Source organism: the organism of the source record quoted next, unplaced genomic scaffold (genome assembly GCF_019419815.1).
Source record: "Pyrus x bretschneideri cultivar Hongxiangsu unplaced genomic scaffold, Pyrus_bretschneideri_v1 Contig39, whole genome shotgun sequence".
Taxonomy (NCBI): Eukaryota; Viridiplantae; Streptophyta; class Magnoliopsida; order Rosales; family Rosaceae; genus Pyrus; species Pyrus x bretschneideri.
Window position 1 is genome coordinate 4,365,927 of NW_025999712.1, and position 12,849 is coordinate 4,378,775.

Genomic DNA, 12,849 nt, shown 5'->3' on the forward strand with positions numbered 1-12,849 from the left:
GGATAACAGTAAATTAAATATAGTAATAATTAATTAGCTTTAAGACTAAATTTCGACCATTTATTAATGGATAATGCTAAAGAGATCAAAATTTTAAATCACATAATGTGGATGTTGATCATTGATTCCAGAGCTTGAACCAATTTCAACGGAATGCGAGGAATTTTGATCAAGAACTAAAGCTTTCTTTTTGTTGATTGCAGTACCAGCCACCATTGTAGACCCAAAAGATGTTGAAGACTCAAAATATTGACCAATTGTAGTCTTTTCTGGCAACAATTGAGACCTAAAATCCTTTAGTGAAATATTATTCTCTCTTCCTCGTATGACACATCTAAAAGTATTAAATTCTGTAGGAATACCTTTCAGGGCAAGAATGATTATATCATCATCATCAAAATGAACACCTGCAGCTGCAAGATGATCCCTTGCATCCTTCATCTTTTTCAGATATACGGAAACAGATTCGGACAATTTCTCGATGTTTTGGAGTTCAGTTTTCATCTGAAAGATTATGGCTTTTGTAACTGTTGAAAATCTTTCAGCAAGATTAACCCACATTTCATGAGAACTTCGGCTCCCAATGATGCAAGACATTGCAGTTGTAGACAAAGTTGCATTGATTAATTGCATAAGGGCATGATCGTGCATCTTCCAAACGAGATAGTCATCTTTTTCAATCCCTTCACTTGTAGAATCATCATCAAACCGTGGAGGACATTTTCTTGATCCGTCCACAAACCCCATAATGCCATGACTTTCGAAGAGGAGTGTGATCTGAAAACTCCATGCAAGGTAGTTAGAATCAGATGTAAAGATGGTGGAAATAAGATTGGTGATCGGAGACTGAATAATCTTGAGCTAATCAACAGTAACCATTGTTGATGTTGTGTAGAATTCTTTCACTAAGACAATTTATTGAACAATTGATATGCAAAAAAGAAGAGCAATTTCTTGAAGCTCTTGGAGATCAGAAAAAGCCAATTGTTTTTGTTTATCACAGAACAGATTGCAAACTAGAGTGTAAACAAGAGAAAGAAATACTTTGATTGAGGTGCGAAAGCGCCAAATCGAGCTTTGGCGATGATACCACGTAAAGATTGAAGCAGTAGCTTTAATGGTGAAAAATTACTAAAAGCAGACTTGCAGAGAAGATGAAGAGAGAGAGAGAGAGAGAGAAAGAAAGAGAAGCTTTCTTGTATTTCTTGAGTGTCAAGATACTTTCCTTACACCTTTACTATATGTATTTATATGATTACATTGCTTAATGCATAAGCTAGTATTCTAACAACATATTCTAACAACCAATAGATTCGAACAACATTATAACTTCCCTTGGATCTTGTGACACTTCTCATCATCTAGACCCTTAAATTCCCTTCACTTGGATTCTCATCTTTGTCTTTGTTTACACTCTTACGTACTTGAGGAGATAGCTTGCTAGCTAAGATCCTGTGTATAAAGTCTGATATACAACATAGATTGTGATCATCCATTCTTTCTCTAAGAATCAATACACATAATACTTTCATTCTTTCTTTATTTCTTTTTCGCATTCATTCTTTTGTTTGTTGTTCTTCACAGAACGATTTCTTAGTTCTGTTAACACGGTATCAATCGCTTAGGACGATCTGTTTGGTGTTTAATGTTGAAGCTGCATACTCTGAGGGCAGAAAGGTTTCTGGGTTCTTGCTGGTGCATTCATTCCGTTTCTGGGTTGTTGGTATTCTCGGTCTTTGATTCATTTTGGTACTTGAAATTTGTTGCATATGATGTGTTTGAAGTATTGCCTCAGTCAAATGTATAAGTGTTGTGAAGGCCGATGTCAATTGTTTGAATCTGATAGTTGTTTGATTAAGAAAGATTGATGTTTGAAGTTTCATTGTTTGATTAAGATTGAAAGGTTGATAAATTGAAAAGGTGAAAGATTTTGATTGTGTTACTTCATAGAAAGGCCGAAACCAGAAGTACACTATTTTGTTCTTTGATAATCAAGATTCAGAAGTAAATCTGGTGTTTTTTTTATATTTTAAATGGAAGTGTTTCAAGATACAAGGCCAGATTGGTGGCTCAAGGATATTCTCAAGAACTAGGTGTGGATTACTTAGACACTTTTAGTCCAGTAATGAGACACACTACTATGAGGAGAGTATTAGCCTTAGTTGCAACCAATCATTGGAAGCTTAGGCAACTTGATATCAAAAATGCTTTTCTGCATGATGACTTACAAGAAGGCATTTATATGAAGCAACCACAGGGATTTGTTGATGCATCTCATCCTACAAATGTGTGTAAACTAATCAAGTCCCTGTACGGATTAAAGCAGGTCCCAAGAGCATGGAATTCGAAGTTCACTTCTTATCTGGTAGCAATGAATTTTCAGCCTTCTGCTTCTGATATAAGCCTATTCACTAAGAAAGATGGCAATGGTATTGTCATTCTTCACCTATATATGGATGATATAATCCTTACAGGCTCAAATTCTCTTATAGTACAGAAAGTGATTGATGAATTATCTGAAGTATTTGAGCTCAAGGACATGGGACAATTGACATATTTTCTGGGATAGATTGATTACAGGTCAAATGGGGACATTTTTTTGAATTAAGCCAAATATATAAAGGATTTGATCTATAAGACAGGTATGGACTCATGTAAGCCTGGTAATACTCCCTGTAAACCACATGATCAAATTTTTATTTCAGATGGTCCTCTCATGACAGATCTCTCTCTTTATAGAATCATTGTAGGTTCATTACAATACCTGACCTTCACTAGGCCAGATATTACATATGTTGTTAACACAGTATGTTAATTTATGAACTCCCCTACGGACATGCACTATAAAGCAGTGAAAATAATACTAAGATACCTACAAGGGACTTTGACTCATGGAATACTATATTATGCTGGCACAGTGACAACGTTAACAACATTTTCAGATGCAGATTGGCAACAAATCTTAACACTTGCCTTTCAATCACTGGTTATGTGGTCTATTTGGGCAATAATCATGTGTCTTGTCAATCAAAGAAGCAAAGTTCAGTGTCAAGAAGCTCCACAAAAGCATAATATAAGGCCCTTGCTCACACTGCAACTGATATTGCTTGGGTGAGGGGAATATTGAAGGATTTTGAAGTATTTTTGCCATCGCCACCTACAATTCATTGTGATCACTTGTCCACAATTGTACTCAGTGCAAATCCAGTGTTTCATTCTTGAACTAAGCACCTTGACGCGAATTTTCACTTTATAAGGGAGAGAGTTCAACAAGGAGATTTGGAGGTTGTTTACACCCCAACAGAAGATCAAACAGCTGATGTACTTACAAAAGGTCTGCATAGTCCATCATTTCTCAGGCATAATGATTTCTTAGTTCTGTTAACATCCTCTTATGGTGGAACCTAATACTAGTGAATCGTTCAAATTTTAGACAAAGAAAAAAAAGGAACTAACTAGAAAATTCATTATACATGAAATTTATCTTTCTACACTTTTACAGTAGCTACATGAGCAAGGAGTTGGTGGTGTGTTACCAAATAGGGTTCAGTAGCCGAATCTCCAGCGAGGCAAGTTGGGTCTTGCCAAGCAAAGCATCGTCCCAGTGTGTGGATCCTGATTGTATATGCGTGGTTACTGAAGGCATATGGCTTATTCAACGTGATCCAGTCCTTCGTATTCCTATTAAGGTAGTCCATGCAGATACAAATCCAGGACTACACTAACCCTTAATCCAATCCAATGAAGCCTAACTATGGCAAACAAACGCACCGTGTCGGCTGATAATTTTATAGTTTTGTACTCGCGTTTGAAGGCTATAGGCTTTTGATTCTTAAAGCCCAAAAAACATTAACTAGCAAGCCCAAACAGAACGCGGCTATATTAGATTACAATTTGTTTGGCTTTTATGACTCGAGTTTGCGATTTTGAAAGTGAATTGAATCGAACCGTACTGTGCCCACCCCTACCCCAATGTATAAGCAAGCAACACACACCCCCTTCCATTTTCTTTACTAGTAATATAGATTCATCCCAAGCCAAATTCATTCAACATTTAACATAAACATTATTCATTCAGGTAAAATAGGTTGATGCATCTTTTAAACTGCCGTCCAAACTTCGCAATGCAAACAGAAACAACGGACATTTCGTGTGAACCCACGCTTCAGTCACCACACTGAAACTGCATTTCGAACATGCACCCAAAACAGATTCAGCAAAAAATTCTAGGATACTTCTAGTCGTTAGATCATAATTGCAATGATGGAGAAATCAAAAACTGCATGGGTGGGGTTTTTCGTACCCTCAATCTGTGGACTCTTGACAACTAAATGAACAAAAACTGCATGTAGCATAATCCCCTCCCAAGATATCCCACCAGTCGTTCAAATGAAGTTAAATGGTCATGGCAATTGAAGAGAAAGATAGAGATGAAATGGTGTTCATGCTCATAGCAATGCAGTTTTGACAAAAGCCAAACAAGTAGGGGATCATACACATGGATTTGATGATATTCGATAACAAAAACTTGATTGCTTCTTCAAAAGAATTGAGTTCTGAATCTCCGACAGCAATGCAACACCATGAAAATTTTGCAACTACAATTCAACTTTAATCTGAGTAATCAAATAGAAAACCAAGTAAAAAGCCTTCAAAAAATAAAAAGTGAAGCAATAGAGGCAACGAGTAAGAACCCCCAATCAGTTCAGTTGGGCATTTCATCAAACACCTTATAAACCATTAAGGATTATATGAACCATAATACTTCATTTCCTACCAAGATAAAGATCGAGTTCCAAATCAACACAAAGTCACAAAAAATAGAAAGAAAAATGCACATTTACTAACTAAAACCCTAACCCTAGACCCATAGGGCTCGATTTCAAATATCAGACATTGAAATCCACAAACCCTAAGCCCTTTCAAGAGCTGGTGAACTTAGTCACGGCCTTTGTCCCTTCCGAAACGGCGTGCTTGGCGAGCTCGCCGGGAAGAACGAGCCTCACGGCGGTCTGGATCTCCCGAGAAGTGATGGTGGGCTTTTTGTTGTACCTGGCGAGCCTGGACGACTCCTGGGCTAGCTTCTCGAAGATGTCGTTGATGAAGCTGTTCATGATTCCCATGGCCTTGCTGGAGATTCCGATGTCAGGGTGGACCTGCTTCAGGACCTTGAAGATGTAGATCTTGTAGGTCTCCACGCTCTTCTTCGATCTCTTCTTCTTCTTGTCGCCGGCGGCGGCCCCGGCTTCCTTGGGGAGCTTCTTCCCGGCCTTGGGCTTCTTCTCGGCGGGGGCTTTCTCCGCCACGGCAGACTTCTTCTCCTCTGCTGGCTTCTTCTCCGCAGGCTTCTTCTCGGCTTTGGGCGCCATTGATAGAGTTGCGAGAGAAAAGTTTGGGGCTTTTTCGATTTGGATTAAGACTGAGAGTTGGATATTTTTGTGATGACCGAAGTATGAGGAGATTGTGTTTTTATATATGGTGAGCGGTTGGATTCTATTGGCTGCTGGGATTTCCCGAGGATCGCTGTCTTGGGGTGTCGTTTAAGCCGTGGCTTCGGTTTGGTAATCTTCGAAAATTGACGGTTGTGATGTGTTAAGCTGATTCAAGCGGATTGGTGCCGGATCGGTGAGTTTAAGTAGAATTGGACGGTGGATACTTGTTGCATGGAATTGGTAATGGATGGTTGAGATGATGGGTGGATCGATGACATCATCTGGGTGTAGTTTTTTAAGGAAAAGGATCATCGGTAGATTCTTTTTCTGTAGATCATAGGAATTCCGTGATCGTAACCGTTTATCGTACATCATGCGGTCAGAAATCATTTTAAAATTTGAAATTTAAAATTAAATATAAATAGCACCTAACGAAAACTGATTGCACAATGTACGATGAACGGTCACGATCGCAGAATCCTTAGGATCCCCAAGAAAGGGATCCGGCAAGGATCCTTTCCCCTTTTTTAATTTCCTTTTAGGGTGAACTGCAATTTAGTCCCTGAATTATCACTTGAGTGAAAATCCTAAACTATTTTTTTAGAAAAACCAATCTTTGAATTATAAAAATTTGCCAATTACATCCCTAATATTATATTTGAAGCTACTATATTCAATTTTCCGCCAATTTAAGTCACATTACTTGCATGTGATACACATTAGAGAGCAGATTAGTACTTTTTCAAAAAAGTTGCATATGGAGTTAACTTTGGAGGGTAAATTAAACGTTAGATTCACAACCTATATGAAATGTTAAGGGTTTATAAGCGAGAAAATGATGGTATTAAAGTGTGTCAAATGACCTAGGTTGACGAAAATTTGGATAAAATAACTTTGAATATAATAGTAGAGATTAAATTAGCAATTGTTATGAATTTAAGGATTATTTTACCAAAAAAATAATTCAAAGACCTAATTTTTACTAAAATGATAATTCATGAACTATATCGGCACTTCACCCTTCTTTTTATGAAAAATATCAAAAGGCAAATTACAATCCCAAATAGTAAATTTTGGGGACATCTGTTGAATTTTCAAAAAGGACCACTTGAAGCATAAGACCCTTGCTGAAGTAGTTTATGTTAGGGTATGAGATTGTTTTTGTTCTGTGTGAACTTTTTTGGATGAATTGTCTTCTAGTCAAGAGAGCAACTTATAAGAAACAGGTTCACTACCATTGTGGCGTCATTGTCCAATAATGCATTGATATGTGTTTTAAACTGGCATGTCATGTGGAAGTTAATATGTTCCATGTAAGTCATTCTCCCCGGTTAGAGTTAGGTGAAGTGTTTGTCTGCCCCCTCTCAATAACCACTCTTACCAGCCACCCATTATTGCTATTAGAAAGAGAGGTCTACTTTAGAGATTTCTTAGAAATGAAGCTGGACTAATTTTTAATGTAAAGTCAGCTATGTTTGAAGTCAATTACTCTGCTAATTAGGCTGATACATGCCAACAATTTTATGGGAAGTAGGAAGCAAGGTGCTACCCTTAATTTCTACTTAAAGATTTAGAGACACCAGTCACCAGCAATTAAAAGTAATTGTAATTGTCTGTGATAATGGCTTTCTCTAGAGCTCCAGAAGCCTCGTCTTCCAATTCTTCTCCCTCTCATGTTGATATGATGTGTTCTTGAGTTTTTGTGGCGAAGATACTCGAAAGACTTTCACTGAATTTCTCTATACAATCTTTGTTGAGAAAGGCATTCCCACTTTCCTATATGAAGAACTTGAGAGAGGAGAAGATATTAAGCCAAATTTTTAAAAAAGCCATCCAACAGTTGCAGAGTTCTGTCATCGTATTTTTAAAAAATACGTGTCTTCTAGATGGTGCCCTGATGAGCTTGTCATGTAGGTTATATTTCAATAAGCAATTTCTAAAATGGCTATATTTTCAAATATCTCGATAGTCACGGCATATTATTTTCAAGTTACGAAGTGAGGCATCCTGCTTGTGCATGAAACCACTGATTCTTCTTTTCATGTGTCATTTTTTAACATCTATAAGCAGTGGTGGATACAAAAATTCCATGTGTCATTTATGTTGGCTGTGAGTACTATGTTCTTGTTTTTGTATTTTTTTTTTTTTTTTATATATAATTCTCGACATTCTATTAGGGACGTGGCCACCCCCCCCAGTTAGAGTTAAATAAAGTGTTTGCGTGCTTAAATTGCAGTGAAATAGAAGCAAAAGGGAGTTGGTTACCTTTGAAAATCAAAGCCAAGAAGAATCTGAAAAGGGAGATAGAAACCAATAACAGCGAAGGGGATATTTCTGTGAATGGTGTGCGCGGCAGGCAACTAACAGAAGAAGAAGAGAAAGGGATTGGTGATGTTGGACTGAAGCCCATCCGGGATTATTTTCTTGTCCAAAGGAAATCTTCTTCTAAGCTTTAGGCATAACAATCTGGTTTTGCTAGTTTTCAGCCTGTTTCAACTTATTGGCTAGCTCTAGGCATTCAAATGCCTAACATAACCATGGCATGCCCATCTGCTTTTATACAGCAATTTCAACACTTAGTGCTGTCTTTGTATATTTAATAAGGTCGTTTTCAACAGCTCATATGGGATTGAAGGCTTCGAAAGCCTTTGTCTCGGGTTTCATTGATGCTATCTTTAAGGCCCCAATTCTGTTCTTTGACTCACTACTGTTGGCCGGATTTTGATACGAATAAGTAGTCAAAATGCTACTTATGAACTCTGCTAACTGAATTTCAATCACTTGTTATCACGGCCATTCGATATCTCCACTTTTACAGGCTTCATCTGATTTAACTATTTTGGATTTTGATGTACCTTACTTATCTTACTTCCCAAGGGTTTTGCTGCTCCAGGTACTTATTAGAGCAATACATCTTGAATTTCAGGGTGTTTATAGGTGTTTAACATGGAACAAGTTTCTGGATGTCTGCAGGGCTTATAGGGCTTTCCCTGTCATATACGTTAACGCTAACGGGAACACAGATTTTTATGACTCGGATAATACCAGCCACAATTATTGTCCATTCTTATTTACGTTTCACAGTAAAATCAGCTGATTCATTAAAACCAATTGATCATATGAATGAACCAACTATTTATAAACACATGCAAAATTCATTTTTTTCTCGATTTGATATTTATACTCTCAACAATTGGACGTCTTTATATGTTTTCATTTCAGTTAAATGGATTCAAGGACACAATGGACATTTTAAAAAGACAGAAAAACTGGCCTCAAAAAAAAAAAATAATAATAAATAAAATACAGCTGACCCATCGTCGTGGCCTATTGCCTTTAGAAAGTCAACTCTATCTAAGATCAACTATGTTTGAAGTCAGCTATTCTGCTATTCGATCTGTTACATGCAAACAATTGTATAAGAAGTAGGAAACCAAGAGCTACGAGAAATGAAGTAGTGATTGAAATTGTCTGTGATCATTGCTTCCTCTAGGGCTCGGGAAGCCTCGTCTTCCAATTCTTCTCCATCTCGATATTGTTATCATGTGTTCTTGAGTTTCAGTGGCGAAGACACTCGAAAGACTTGTACTGACAATCTCTACACAGCTTTTGTTGACAAAGGTTTTCCCACATTTCTAGATGAAGAAGAACTTGAGAGAGGAGAAGATATTAAGCCAAATTTTGAAATAGCAATCCGACAGTCACGAAGTTCTGTCATCATATTTTCCAGAAACTACGCATTTTCCAGATGGTGCCTTGACGAGCTTGTCATGATACTTGAACGCAAGAGGATCTCAGACCATGTAGTTTTACAAGTCTTCTACGATGTTGATCCTTCAAATGTGAGGAAGCAGACGGGAAGCGTGGAAGAAGCATTTGCCAAACACGAAAAAAATGGTCAACCATCCAACAAGATAAACCAATGGAAGAAAGCACTTGCAGAAGTTGCAGATCTAGCAGGGATGGTCCGAGCAAATCAAGCTGACGGGTAACTTTTTTCTAACTAGCCATGTTCTATAGTGATGTTTAACGTTTGATTAATTACTTAGTCGGCTTATGCTGTGAATTCAGTATGTCAATTTATGACTGCTCCAACAGATGTACATCTCACTTCTATGAAAAGGATTATTAGATATCTTCAAGGCACTGCAGAATGTCGAATTACATATTTAGCTGATACTGATATTCATTTAACAGCATTCTCTGATGCTGATTGGGCGGCCGATTTGAACACAAGACGATCTGTGACTGGATATGTAGTCTATCTTGGGGGAAATCCAATCTCTTGGCAATCAAAGAAACAATCCTCAGTCTCTCGAAGTTCTACAAAGGTAGAATACAAGGCTCTTGCACATACTGCAGCAGATGTGGCATGGCTTCGGTTGCTTTTGAAAGATTTGGGGGTTGCATTACCTATTCAACCAACAATATTCTGTGACAATATGTCAGCAATAGCACTTAGTTCTAATCCAGTATATCATTCAAGAATTAAACACCTTGATACGGATTATCATTTTGTTCGAGAAAGGGTGCATAATGGTGATCTGTTGGTTGACTATCTACCTACCGATGACTAGATAGCCGATGTTCTTACTAAAGGCCTCCACAGTCCAACGTTCACTCGACATTGTTTCAATCTCAAACTCGGTTACCCTGGTTGAGATTGAGGGGGGATGTTGACTGATATTGACTCAAGGAAATGCCACATAATCTGCCATGTCATCAATATTACTGTTGAAAGTTAGTTAGGATGGTTATTAGTAGCTTACAGAGTAAGAAAGGTTGTTAGGCTACTAGAGAGGTATAAAAGGCTCATTGTGGCTTAATGTTTGTATTCAGAAATCATTCTATCAATACAACATCTTTCATCTTCTTTCTAATTTCTCTCTAATCTTTCAATACTCTCTGCACTGCTTTCTTCTTCTTCTTCTCTCTGCAACTCTAGTTACTTTTGTTAAGAGGTTAGTCCTAATTCATGTCTTAGCAAGCCTTTTCTGATAATTTAAATATTTTGCTATCAAAAGCTCATAAACTATGTGCAGTAAAGTATTTTCACATATACTAATCAATATCAGCTAAATTCCCTTTGAATATGTACTATTTTTGGTTTCCTGTGTTGTCGATATACTTATCTGGTTGTAAGCATTCATTCATTGTTTGAACATTTGATAACATTGGCCTATTATTTGCATTCAACTTTGTAATTTAATTTTTTGAAACATGTGTGACATGTCAAGTAATATGATTTATTTTTTGTTTTAATTCTAATGTTTAGGTACGAGTCAAATGTGTGAAAATTGTTAAAGTGATTGATGATAAACTAAGCCGCATGCGCACGCCATTTACTGTTGCACCCTACCTGATTGGAATTGATTCACGAGTTCAAAATATTAATTCATGTTTAAATGATGGATCAACCGATGTTGGCATAGTTTTAGTTAACGGGACTGGGTGAATTGGAAAGACAACCATTGCAAAGTTTGTTTATAATTTAAACCATAGAAGATTTGAAGGAAGCTGTTTCCTTGAAGATGTCAGGGAAATTTCAAAGAAACCAAATGGTTTAGTGCAACTACAAAGTCAATTTCTTCATCCTATTTTGAGTGGAAGAAAAGTGAAAGTACATAGTGTTAGCGAAGGAATAAACAATTTTAGAGATGCCATAATCTGTAAAAGAGTTCTCCTTGTTCTCGATGGTGTGGATGATATGGACCAAATTAGAGCAATATTTGGGAGACGAGATTGGTTTTTTCCAAGAAGTAAAATAATCATAACAACTAGGTATGCACAATTGCTAAGGGAACGTGAATTATCCATCTACAACATTCATAACGTTCAGAGTCTGAATGTCGATGAATCACTGGAACTCTTTAGTTTGCATGCTTTTGGACAAGATCAACCAATAGAAGGTTACATGAAACTTTCGAAAAGGATAGCAGACCGAAGTGGAGGACTTCCATTAGCTCTTCAGACTTTGGGTTCTTATCTATCAGGATGAGCTATGGGTGTATGGGAAAGTACACTGAAGAAATTAATAGATGTGGAGTCTTTCAAAAGCTCAGAATAAGTTACGATGATTTACAAGATAACCACGACCAAAATTTGTTCCTACATATGGCATGTTTCTTTGTCGGAAAGGAAAAGGATTATATTGTTAGAATACTAGATGGATGTGATTTCTTCACAATTGTTGGCATTGAATATCTTGTGGATAGATGTTTGGTAACAATTGGTGAAGATAAAGTGGTGAAGATGCATCAAATGATCTGTTCAATGGGCAGAGAAATTGTTTGCCTAGAATCAAAGGATCCTGAGAAATGCAGTCGATTATGGTGGGATAAGGATTCTGTTACACCCGCCCCTGCTTATAAATGTAATTCTGTATTTCTTCCTAAAAATTTATAGAATTATCACTTTAATCCTTAATTTTTCACCCAATCAGGATCTGGAAAAGAGATTTGTTCCTATCCCTAAGCTGCCACGTGGCAGTACCCCAACACACCTCTCTTTTCTCTTTCTGTCCCCTACCCGCCGTGACCCCTTCTCTTTCTTTCTCTTTCTCTTTTTCTTTCTTCTCTCCTTTTCTGCACACGCTTTCTTCCCTTTCTCGAAACTCTCTCGTCTCTCTCATTCTCCTACACCGTGACCATACACACGCACCCATAGCTACACCTGCTCGGGAAGATCATCATCATCATTGCCATCAAACCTCATCTTTCTCTCCCTTGCTCTCGTCGCCATGAGGAAGTAAGAACCGAGAACTCTCCGGCGAGTTTCCTTTGTTTTTCCTATTTGGTAAGCTTTGATTTTTCCCTTTATCCGTGTTAGTTGTTGCCTGAATGTGTTTTACTGAGTTTGAGCTCGTTATTTCCAAGGTTTTAGAGTTAGATCGGCACGGGTGAAGGCATACCCATCTCTGACGAGTTTCGTGGTTGTCGAGGAGTTTTCCGACCACCACAGGCCGTTTTACGACGAACCAAATGTATAAAAATACTCCTCTTGTCTAGTGCTTCATTTTGATACCTAGATCGGGGTCTAAAGTGCACGTTTACAGTTGGCCGGAGCTGTAAAAGCTCCGGCGTTCTTCTCCGGTTTGCACCAGGCCCTTCAAGCCGTTTCTCCACCCACGGGCCTTAGGCCTGTGTTAGTTTTAGCCCAAAACCCTAACCCTTTTCCTTTTCATTTTTATTTAATTTCTTTTAAGACCCAAAGGCCTTAGGGCCGTGTTAGCAAACCCAAAACCTTTTCTATTTGGGTCTTTGGGCCCGTGTGGTTTAAGCCCTAAACCAGCCTACCTAAAATCTAAACCCATTTTCCTAGCCCAAACCCGGATCCAATACTCAAACCCTAAGCCGGGTGACCCAGGTTGACTGACGGGTTGACCCATGACCTGTTGACCCAGTCAACGGTCAGCGTT

The 12,849-nt window shown here is 37.9% G+C and overlaps 1 protein-coding gene and 1 long non-coding RNA gene across 2 annotated transcripts; one reads left to right on the top strand and one right to left on the bottom strand.

Moving 5' to 3' along the window:
• Nucleotides 1-1,419: 1,419 nt before the first annotated feature.
• Nucleotides 1,420-3,675, top strand: LOC125468631. The gene is made up of 2 exons (XR_007251019.1): nt 1,420-3,334; nt 3,503-3,675. It is a non-coding gene; the product is annotated as an uncharacterized LOC125468631 (long non-coding RNA).
• Nucleotides 3,676-4,747: 1,072 nt separating this feature from the next.
• On the bottom strand, nt 4,748-5,455 carry LOC103930726 (probable histone H2B.1). The gene has a single exon (XM_009340098.3). It carries the CDS (start codon nt 5,367-5,369, stop codon nt 4,923-4,925), a length of 447 nt encoding a protein of 148 aa, XP_009338373.2. The 5' UTR covers nt 5,370-5,455; the 3' UTR covers nt 4,748-4,922.
• Nucleotides 5,456-12,849: the final 7,394 nt, after the last annotated feature.